This window comes from Stegodyphus dumicola, chromosome 3, assembly GCF_044657685.1.
Source record: "Stegodyphus dumicola isolate Sdum_Otavi_A_Nest chromosome 3, ASM4465768v1".
Lineage (NCBI taxonomy): Eukaryota > Metazoa > Arthropoda > Arachnida > Araneae > Eresidae > Stegodyphus > Stegodyphus dumicola.
Genome location: NC_140770.1, coordinates 202123289 through 202135663, shown reverse-complemented (window position 1 = coordinate 202135663; position 12375 = coordinate 202123289). Strand labels below are relative to the sequence as shown.

Here is a 12375-nt window from a genome sequence, read left to right as displayed (position 1 = left end):
CTCCTTCGTAAAGTTGAATCATTACAATTTGCTTGAAACCTGAGGAAAAGCAGGCATCATGATATCACAGGTAAAACCTCTGCGCAATATTTTCTAAGATTTTTAAGGAAGTTTGTACCATTCCAACTCTTAGAGATTTACAGATACATAAGAATTAAATTTTGCAGCCTGCATGAAATTTATTTTAAAATTTTAATATTTAATTAATTAGTAAATAATATTTAGAAACGGCTATTTTATATACTACGACCTTAAAAAAATATCATAATGCTTTAATAACATTTACTTTCACTAAAATATTGATAAAAATGTAATATCAGTATAAAAATATATTACATTATTCATTGATATTCATAATTTCTATATCTCTGTAAATACATTTAATACCATTACTGTATTTAAAAAACCTAAAACTGAAATAAGAGTATTAAATCAGTTAATAATTTTTGCTTGTAACAAGAATTAATAAACATAAGTTAACCTCTTTGCTATTTCGTTTTAGGTTGTTGTTTTAGCTTTAGTAGCTACTCTTTCTTTTGCCCATTTACCTTTGGTAAGTAAAAATGCTTTGTATATCTGAAACTAATGAGTAACTGGATACTTATGTAATTTAGATAACTATGTGGATTAAGAACTGCTTATATATATCTAAATTCGTTTTAATATTTGATTCTAAAAGAATTAATTCTAAAATTATTTTCATTCTCGAATTTAAAAAGAAATTTTTCTCCTAAAGAAGACTAGGTTTAAAATCTAAATATATCACATTTTACTACTAATTTTGTATTTGTCTAAATAGAATTTCTGGCAGCATCGAAATTTTCAAGATTACATTTTTTGATAAATGATACACAATAGCATTTGGAATTAAATCAACTCCTGAATGTCTAATGAATATTAAAAATATGTGAGCATATTAACCAGAAATTATATACATGACTGTTTATCACAGTTATTCGTAATCTATAAATAATTATTACGGGTTATTTTACTAATAGTGGGTAGCATTCCAAATTTTTTGAATGATCTGAATGAAACAAAATTTATAGATTACGAAACTTACATGGTAAATACAAAAGAAAAATATACATGGGAAAATACATGGCGTACGAAAATATTTTAAGCACATCTTTATTTGGGAAATCTCAATGTATTTGAATTACGCTGATATAATGTCTAAATTACACGTAAAGTATCTGAATACAAGAAAATATTGTATTTTTATGGTATTGCTGTTAAAATATTAGAAAGATCATCATATATTTCAAAAGGTTCTGTTTTAAAATTATTAGAATAAAAAATAAATCAATTAGATATTTTAATAAAACCCTTTTTTCTTTGTTTATTCTACGAAAGCAATTTCAGATATACTCTAAGTATACCATTTCAATAGATCAGTTTCAAAACAAGAGTTGGATCATAAATAATAATGTTTAAATCAGAAGCAATATTTCTTTCAATGAAATAAAAAAAATAAGCTTCAGTTTAATCGAAGAAATTTTGATAGAAGTGAATTTGCAGACTGTAAGCTTTTATTTCATATCTTAAAATATAGTAAAAATATTAAAAATAATTTTAATAAGTTTTATTTTACGATAGCAGGAAGTGCAAAAAATTTAAACGTACTGACTAACTAACGTCATCGAATAAAGAAAATAAATTGTTTGCTTTTAATTGTGAAGCAGTAAGTGAACCAGGAATAATTTAAACTCTACATAATTCGAGTAATGTGTTTATTAATGCAAAGGCAAAACTGGAAGATCATGTTGTAGGGGTATTAGTTAAATTAAGCAGTTATTATGATTTGGATCTTTACTATAAATTCTCGTTTTCGATTTCCTCACTAGAATGTAAACGAGATAGCTAGGACTGACAGATAGATTTTCGGATTTTGAGACTGAGCGTGTTCTTGGCTGTGCTTGCATGCTACGTTTAGTTCCTGCAGCTTTCATAGCTTGTAATTATTCCGCTTTGCGTTATTTCACTGCGATGAATTGATTTTGACACTGAAGTTAGAATTAATGAGCCAGTTTCTAGTATTTCAAATTGTGTAGTAGAGTACTATTCCACGTTTAATTTGAATTTGAGTTGTGGCAGATATTGTTAGCCCAAGAAAGTGCCTTTATGTTCTATATTCTGTGTAAAAAGGTTTATTTACGACGCTATTCATTACGACGGTGCAGATTATTACTTTCTGTGACTTTGTAGTAACTCCATACACAGCGTTAATTCACTTTACGTCTGCTGGAGTTATTATATTAATTATCAGTTACAGATTAAGTAAAACTTCATAATGTGTATTAAAAATAGAATGTATTTTCTGAAGAGTTTTTAAAATTGAAACGTGTTTTATTTTTTTCAACTATGTTTATCGAACAACCGCAAAAAACCCCATGAAACCAAATATTTCACTTGAAATAAAAGCTGAAACTAAAGGTTGAGCTTTATAATTCAACCTCTAGTTTCAGTTGGTTTTAAATCTAACACACCCGCTGGTCTTAAATCTAACACATTTCAAAAGAAAAGAAAATTATAAAAGCCATTTATTAAAACAATAAATAAAATTTATAAATGAGCTTTAAAGAATCAATTTTGCAGATGGATATTGCAAATAGAAATAATAATAAACAATTTATATAAGGAAATGTAAAATGGATATTTATGTAAGATACTCATAATTTCTGAAGACCTTTCCTAATGGAAAAAGGAGGTCTTGCGTAACTTGGTCTCATATGTGTTAGCTTTATAGTGTTCTACAATAAATATACAATAAAGAGTTTTACAATAAGGACAAGTAGATACTTCAAATATCATATATTGGAAAAAAATCTAAATAAACGTATTTTCTTTAATTCAAAAAGCTAAGAGATTTAAAAAAATATCTTAATATATACTTAAAACGCTAGGCTAAGCGTATAACACAGATATCATTTTCAGACTTCTTTTTAATTTAATTTAATTTAAGTTAATTTTAACAATAAATGAAGATATCTGTTGAGTAAAAATGTTAAATGTTTGAATAGGTCAGCTCTTTTTTTAATAAACGTACCCATGAAATATGCTGTAATTTAGACTTTTAAATGAAAGTATACAAAGTAAAACCTACAGTTACAGAAACAATATTCACTACCAAGCTTCTGTTACAAACGAGTGAAAAGTCGCCCTTGAAAGCGCTGCTAAATTTTATTAAAAAAATTATAATAGGCTACAAGAACAATATATATATATAATACATTACAATGTCTGTAACTCGAAGAGCAGAGTTTAGGAATATTCCTAAAATACACTTCTTTATAATTGCAGCCCGTTCATCATGCACCTCAACCTTACAAATTCGGATACAGCGTGAAGGATCATCACGGTGAACAGCATAGAGAAGAAGTTGGGGATGGTGCTACTGGCGTGAAAGGGAGCTACGGATTCACTGACGCCAGAGGTATCCACAGACAAGTCAACTATGTGGCAGACCACGCCGGATTTCGCGCTCAAGTCAAGACCAACGAACCAGGCACTGCCAACCAAAATCCAGCAGCTGTTCAAATAATTTCTGCTGCTCCTTACGCTGGAGTCGGATACGATGCTTCCGAAGGATATGGCTTGGCTGGTAGTGGTGCAGGTTATGGATACGGTGGCTTAGGTTACGGAAACGCGGGGCTTGGAAGTGGATACGCAGCCCTTGGTTATGGATACGGAGGCCTCGGGTATGCGAATGGCGGCCTTGGGTATTCAGGACTCGGATATGAAGGCTACGGGCTCGGCAGCGGACTTCTTGGTGGTCTGGGATATACGCGATATGGATATTAAATAAATATGTGTCTTTACAGATATATGTTCTATGTATTACAATGTGATAAAATTAAATAAATTGCATAAAATTTTATATTTTGAACAATTTAATATAATATTGTGTCGTACATACACATAAACACATGCACACGCATCTCTCTCTCTCTATATATATATAATTCTAACTGTAATTTGTAATAATCCTTTTTTAATATTCCATTTTAATTTGGCTATTTCCCTTTTCTGTCCTAAAATATGAACTGACTAATGCTACAATAAATTTATCTAAATTGCTTGTTTCTAAATTAGTCCATGTCATACGATTTTATATAATGCTGCTGTTGCTGGTATTTAAGTAAACGTTCTCAGCCTTGCTTTTGGAAACGTCTGATACTCTTCTGCTTTGCTTGCTTCCTTGTTAAGACTTTTTCATTTATTGTATTTCTTTACAATGTGGACAAGATGTAGAAAATATGCAAATGTGATGAAGAATGGGTGAAGTTTGAGCCTATTATGATGTGTGAATCACAATGTGCTTCTGGAGAATTGTTTTATCTAGAAGTAATGCGTTGATTACTTTCAACGGTCGCGTTTGACTGCAACTATACAATTAAGGGATTTTACATACCATTACCATCTACAGCATCAGCCATCACTGAAAGCATTTGTGTCATTTCTGCACCTAAATTATTACACATAAATGCACATTAATGCATGAAAGATCATGTAAGTAAAAATTTTAATCAAAAGCAGTTTTTGCGACAAATTATACAACACATAAACAGAATTAAGCATTTCTCAACTTACTGTTAAAAAAATGCTTACTTCCAGAAAGCTTTCAGATGCTAATAATTTGTTGGATTACATTCCAATTTTCTTAAATGAGCACACTTAAGACTGTACTCGACTACTTAGTATGCTTTTTACGGATACTTTAGATAAACATCTCTGTTCATATTTACAGAAGATTTTGTTAAGAGCATTTATTGGCTTGCAATAACAGTTTTGCCTTTTTTTTATCTACCCATCTATCTATATAAGAAAAAAATGTAATGAAATAAATAATACACATGTAAGTAAAAACGAATTACATAAAATCTTATGTCAGTCAGCAAGTTTTGAAGCTTTAAAACTATTCTGTAATTGAAAATTACTAATTTAAAAAAAAGTTAAGGAAGAAATTACAGAAATCATAGTTAAGAAAACTCTAAGATAAGTACAAGGTCAACAGATATATTTAATATGACTCCTGCTGAAAGTTCCAGTAAATTTTCTTTCATAGAAATGTATTTTAAAATCTCTCGTAAATTCTATACTTTACTGGAAGACTGGTGATGGAAGATAAAGCATATGATTGACATACTTAATCAAATGAAAAAGTAGTGATAACGCAAGTAAAAAGAAAACGTAAGCAACAGAAGCAGTAGTTACATTAAATAATTTCTAATTTTTAATAATATAACATATTTTGAAGTTTTTAGCCATAATGTATATTTAAAATCCTGTAATAATGAATACTTAATGAAAGTGTTGCTTTAAAATGCATGCTATAATTGATTAATCTCCCTGAAATTTTTAGAAATTTTTAAAAAATAGGTGGTAGGGAGAGCTTCTTTGCAAATGTATAATACAATATTTATGATGTAAATGAATTACGTTCTAAATTAGCAAGACAGTTAACCACGGTTCCTACTTTTTACTGAACTGTAGAAGGCTGAGGCTATAATCTATCAAAAAATGTGGTAAGGATGCTATTGATATAAAAACTGTCTTGAAAACGCTACTAGACAAGTCAGCGAGTTATAGGTAGGTCTTGAAAACTTACAAATATAGTACTAGAAAGTTGAAACAGTACTAGTAGGTACTCAAATACTAAAAGGTAGAGATTAATACTTTTTTAGGTAGATAAATCTTTCTATACCCCAATAGCTAGAAGTACCTTGACAAGAGATAAGTTACTTGAATATACTCAGAGACACTGATTCATAAAACGAGAATAATGAAACAAGTATACATATGAAAAGCAAAATTTTAATTAAATTCTCTTATTCAACATATTAAACCAGGTATTAAAATATGAAAAGAAACAGAACAGTTATGCCTCAGGAATTGTTTGACATTCAGTAAGATTTCTGCATAGTGTAATTAAAGAGGAACTGTGCGCTTTAGTTCCAAAAGAAAGCCTAATTTCAATGCATTTAATAAGGACATACTTTCTATTTACTTAACTGCCATCATTATTCTTCGAGCTCTGATCCATTTTGCTGTTGCATGCATTTAATTAATTTCAGTCTGATGTTTCAATGCTTATTTGGGGACCTATGGACATTTGGGTGCGATAATAACAAAACACGATACGTATAATCGATATGGTTAGAAGAAAAGACTTATGGTATAATATGCATGTGGTTTAGTCTGGTTTATTTGATTACGGCAAATCATGTAACGGCTATCTGCCTAAGTGGAGGGATGCCTTCGTGAAGGACGTTTTAAGGGAAATTGCCTCTTATGCAAGTTACACATGAGAAAAAACACCAAAATTTTCATGCGGCCAGCCCATTCACCGGGATTCCAACCCCTACCGAACTACCAGGGTTCAACGATTTTACCACTCGGCCGCGGATATGGGTATCAAAATGCATGGGGAGCCAATAACTGCTGAAATCGATTAGTGGGGAATTACATGTGTATAAGATCTAAACTCGGACATAAAAAGACCATCGAGTTTCGATCAAACTTGCTAACTTTGCAAATACGTAACTATAGCATTTAAAAACAGGCTTAACTGTAATGTCGTAATCTGATAAACATCAAATTTTAGTATATCGTGAAGCCTGAAGCCCTTGAATGAAGTGATGTGAGGAAGAAAAAAATTCAACTATGATGAAAAATATTATTCTTGTTATATCTGAGAGTTTCCTTTGAACTAAGGATTATTAAATATGTAACAAACGAGTTTTCTCACGTCTTAAGAACTGACAACGAAACATTTAGCTCTGAAGTTAAGATCTATCAAAGAAACTTATCCTGTAGAAAAGTGCTGCATGAAACCTGAAAAATCCGAAATTTATTTCTTTGTTTATTCAATTCTTTCACAAATTGATTTTCGGTCGAATATGAACATAAAATTAAACCTGGTAATAAAGTTCGAGAATAAGTTTAATAACTAAATGCGTTTTTTTTACCGAGTTGCAGTTCGTTGGTCTCCTTCAGATGCTACAAAATGCAAAAATTAGTAAAATTCCAGACCATTATGAATTTAATGCAGTTTCTGATATCAAAAAATTATCAAAGTTTATTAAAAAGGAAAAAAATAATGATAATTCCAAATTCAGCAGAACTGATTGAATTATGTTATTTTAATTTCTGTAGGCTGATAGAATAATAATGGATTTTTAATTCATTCATACTTTAAAAACTCATCCGTTAAATATATTCCATATTTACGTTATTTCATGTACCAAACTAATCGCGACGAAATCTAATACTTGAAAAATTCCCTAGAATAATATCTAATGCAATACATATTAGGGAAAACAAACAATGTTCTGAACGATGTTTGGAACTTGCTATGTAGAGGTAAGGTATTATACACATTTCTATGTTGCTACAGGATATCAATTTATAGAAATAACACTATTTTTTTTCAAAAGTGTAGCATTGCTGAATAAAGTTATCATGAAAAAGGTAATTATTTTAAAAGCTACACCATTGATATTGAAATCAACGAAGAAATGTTGTTCAGTGTTTTTTTAACTGTAATTCTTTTGACATTGAACTAATTACTTTGAACAAATGCAACTTAATAACCCTTTTCTGAACTATGCGAGCTAGCCTGATTAAAATTCCTTGCAATAGTGACATATTTTTGGCAATTACATTGCTTCTATTGAGTATTATTACTCAAAAGGAATCAATGTAAATGAATTTTACTTTCACAAATGATAACGACAAATGCTGCAAACTATAGTTATTTCCTTAAATATTGATCCTAAACGTCTACGTTTTGCTATAATGTTTGACAAAATAAATTTGAAGTCTTTGGTCAATTGTTTCAACACTGTGTTTGAACAGTTACATGAAACATTTCTCGGCCAATAATTGATGTGATCTAAGACAGTAATTGATGGTATAATTTCAGATGCATTTTAAGTCAATTGGCGCTTGAATAGCTCACCGAATTTTGCAAGTGATGAAGATACAGAATATTTTACATTTAATTTATTAAAGCAAGCAGACCATATAAAATGTTAGATTTTGTGTTTGCAGAATCCAAAACAGCATATAGTTGAGGCTTTCTGGGGGAGTTAATTTCTTCAGGTTATGCTTGGTCTAGTACTGAAATTTTAGTATTTAGTCCTATATCCTAAGGGATATGTAGTGGGGATCACTCAATGTCTGAGACAGCACGTCGAAGTCTTACGAAAGTTTTAAAACTCTTTTTATTTAAACAGAATTTGAAGTATAAGGGCACGACTTTGTACTACATAAATCCATAGCTTGTGGAAATGTAAATTAAAATAAGAACAGTAAGTTCAAATTAAACGTTGATCCGTAGTCCAACACTAGACAGTTATATACTAAGCTAGCTCAATAAATTTAACGGCACATTAGTTTAAAGCGCGGCGAGAGAATGCAAAATGAGATAGTTACATTTGCTAGAGCCAGCAGAAACTAACCGAGCAGCACTCATGTCAGAAACACGCTGCCTCAGAATACAGATGCGGATACGGATTAGGAAGTTGCTTATGTGGCCCCAAACGGAACCTTAATAAGCTAGATAAGAAAATTAAGCCTCTGAGGGCACATGACTTTGACAAGCTAGCCGGTGAAACTCCAAGAGCTGTCAAGAAAGTGTGATAAAAGTGGAGAGACCATTATCGCCCTCCTATACTGCATGTGCGCCAGACCGATCAAAAGCGACAACGGACTAAATTCGCGCAGCCCAAGAAAACAAGTAGACTCAACTCTCAAAGCTAGACTAAGAAGTTGTTGTCTCTAAGTATGTAAGAAATTTGGTCTCATCAAATTATTTTTTGGATTGATTTGGTGACTAAGAACTGAAAAATTTGCAGCATCACAGCTCAGTTTTGAAGAAACTCTTATTAAGTTTTGTAATGTGGCCCACTACAGAGTCGATTTTAAGGTTATCATTTATTAGTTTGTTTCTAATCGGAAAATGAGCATTTACAATTCTTTGCAGAATCTTGTTCTGTACTACATGAAATTTGTGGAAGTCTGCCTTTGAGGCTGACGCCCAGGTTGCAGATGCGTAGCATAGAATTGGTCTTTATAATGCATTGGCTATATCTTTCTGCTTTTGTTAAGCGAAAGTCCAGACTAATTTCCTAGTAGTATAGAAAGTTTGTTGGCAATACCACAGGCCAAAAACCTCAGTTTAAATGCACAAGCACAAACAACTAATTCGTATTCTGGGGATGAATACGGAAAGAAGTTAAAAGTAAAGATTCAAATCATAATAACTGGTTAGTTTAAACTAAGAAACTCACAAGGCATTAGTAGATTTTGCTATGAAATTTTGAATAAAAACTATTATTTTTCAAGTAAATATGTTCATAATGACCTTTTAATGATAAATATTTGCAATTCAGCTTTCATTTTCTCACTTGATTAATGAAATAAGAAAAAACTGGGAATTTTTCTTTTTCTCTTGCCTTGCCTAGAGTTAGTACGAATATTTCTTGAATTTACTCTGCTATGATATATCACTTTCCAAACGGAGATTTGGATCCAAATTTAATATTATTAATTTCTTAATTTATAATATTAATCTCTTAGTTATTCCTAATTTCGGTAAAATAACCGGTTTTATGTTTTTGTTATAATGTAAAATAAGTATTTGCTTTCTTTTGAAATCTTCTGAATATTCTTTTTATCACATTTAGAATCTGACCTACAACCTGCTTATAGTACTTGGTAGCTTGCATTTGAAATTGGAAGTAGTATTTATATAGTAGGAGTTTGAAAAAATTGCAAATTTTACAATTTGTTCAGATCCTAAGAAAACATCTTTATTTCTCTAATGTTTATATTAATTTATTGGAATATGCAACTAAATAACTATACAAATAAGCAAAATTTAACTTTTATAAAATATGCAAATCTTATCTGACAGCCAAATTTGTTTCATGCTAATCCGATTAAAATGTCTAGCAGCTACATGTTTGCACTAAACCTTGTGTTTTGCTTCATTGGTTTACTTCTGCAATAGAACAAAGCGCTGTCATATTAAAACTTACGTATCATAACGACGTTTTCAAAACTAAATATCAAAACGTTGCAATTTATACGTATTTATTTCAAATTTTCATTCAAGTATTATTTGAAACTCATAGTTAGAAATAGTCACTTTTTAGATAAAGAAAAGCTTAAAGAAATACTATGCTTTAATATGATTTAATTTCATTAAAAGTTAATAAAAATGCAACTCCTGTATATGAACATACTAGTTGTTGAAATTCTCATTTTTTCGATTTCTATAAATGTACTTCAAATATATACCAAATTACAGTATTTGAACTTTCAAAAATTGTATTACTTAAGAAATTATTTAAAAAAATATTATTTACATGCATAGATGTTATTAATATCGAATTGAATTCACTTTTTGTTAATTTTATTGTTCTTTTCTTTTTGGTGTTCATTCTACCTTTCTTTAGCTACTCTTTGTTTTGCATCTCGTGAATAAAATGGCTTTTAAATATGAAACTAATGAGTAATTTGAAATGATTATTTTAGATAACTATGCACTCTACTTTTGAGGAACTGTTTTATGAACTACAGGACTGATCTTTAAATTGTTTTACTTTTTGAATTTAAAAAGCATGTTTCTCGCCTAAAGAAAACTAAAATTCTAATGAAAAAAATTGCATTTTACTAATTTTATATTTGCCTAAACTGATCTTTCTGACGATATTGAAATTTTCGATTTCCCGATATATTTTTATTTCCTTAATAAGAAAAGCCTAAATTTTGTTTGTACAACTTTCATTTTTCTTTACGTATTTTGAATAAATTTTTTAATGGCACTTATTTATTACATTAAATTATGTTTTCAGAAAAACACTTGTATTTTTGAGGAATGCACACCATTTATATAATAACCTTATCAGGACTTTTTTCATACTTTACCTAAATAGCATTTGTCATTTTATAGAATGCCTAAGTATTATATACAATGCCTAACATGAATTCCTCTGGAATATTCTTATATGTAACATGAATTCTTATATATAACATGAATTCCTCTGGAATATTCTTATATGTAACATGAATTCTTATATATAACATGAATTCCTCTGGAAATTTCCAGAAAATATGATTTTTAAGAAAAAATAAGCAATTTTTATTAAAATTCTCTTGTGTACCTTTTTTACTGGAAGAAAGGAAGTCACAGCAATCAAATGAAGCATGTTTCCGGCACATTTATCAGATGAAGTAATGATAAAGCATAAAACCGGAATAGTTAGCATGCAGAAGCAATAGTAGCTTCAAAGCGTCTCTAAATTCAAGAATTTTAAGATTTCTAGCATCAAAATATACTCAAAATCACATATCAAGGCATAATTTTTGAAATTTTAATTTAAATACAGGCTATAGTGTACCAGGTTTCCTCATTTGCTTAGAAATATTCTATAAAATAGGTGTTAAAAAGATTCATTGCACAAGTGTGATTTTCTATATGTATTATAACGGAACTACTTTTTAAATGAGCTAATATAGAGTTCTACATCGCTATACTGAAGTTCGTCGGGCAGAGTTTATGAGATATCAGTAAAAGTACAATTACGGTGTAGGTAAAATTTTGGCCAACTAGGTGTTAAGACCAATTTATAGCCTTTTGTTTTTATGGCACAGAAAATAGGAACTGTGAAGGCAATCTTCAGAAAATTGTATTTAAAAAATAAACACAGATTGTTTGAGAAGAAATTCGTTATTAAATAGAAAACAGCCTGAAGTTTCTACGCTACCGTCTTTTCGTTTGGCGTGGATTCTGCCCCTTTCGAGTAGCACTAGCGTAAAGTATTCTTTTCTTATATCCAGTGACAATATTCCTTAAGCAAAGCCCATTTTGCTGTGAAAACCGATACTTATTGCTATGATTTTGAACTATAAGTTCCAGTTTTATTTATTTCATTGTTTTATAAGCATTTTCGAAGACAGAAAAACATCGACAAAAATTAAAGGCACAGATAACTATCTATGTTCTTTAACTCTAAGACTTAAAAGGCATTACAGATGAATAAATTGAAAATTAATTTTCAAAGTTTATATTTTCACCAAGTTCTACTGGTAGTGCTAGGATACAAGTTGTGACTACGACAAGGTGAATGAAACGCTTGCCTCCGTCAAAAAAATGAAATATGACACAAGAGTCAATTGGAAAAGTTAAATTTCAAAATCAGATTCAAAATATATTTTAGAAATCCAGTTTTAAGATTTCTCTTTGAAGATAAAATCTGTCACTTCGGATCTTAAGATGGTTAAAGAATGAACTTATGCACACACTTAAATATCCGCAATCAATAATTAATATCGTGTGAAGTTAGTTGTGGGCCACAGAAGGAA

The 12375-nt window shown here is 30.1% G+C and overlaps 1 protein-coding gene across 1 annotated transcript; it reads left to right on the top strand.

Annotated features, from left to right (window-relative positions):
- LOC146998248 (uncharacterized) lies at window positions 1–3880 on the top strand. The gene is made up of 3 exons (XM_085813762.1): window positions 1–70; window positions 503–553; window positions 3304–3880. Exons 1-3 carry the CDS (start codon window positions 59–61, stop codon window positions 3802–3804), a joined length of 564 nt encoding a protein of 187 aa, XP_085669888.1. The 5' UTR covers window positions 1–58; the 3' UTR covers window positions 3805–3880.
- The last annotated feature ends 8495 nt before the right edge of the window (window positions 3881–12375 follow it).

Coding starts and splice junctions, on each gene's coding strand:
- LOC146998248 (XM_085813762.1), top strand. Junction 554..3,303: donor CTTTTGCCCATTTACCTTTG/GTAAGTAAAAAT, acceptor TTATAATTGCAG/CCCGTTCATCATGCACCTCA.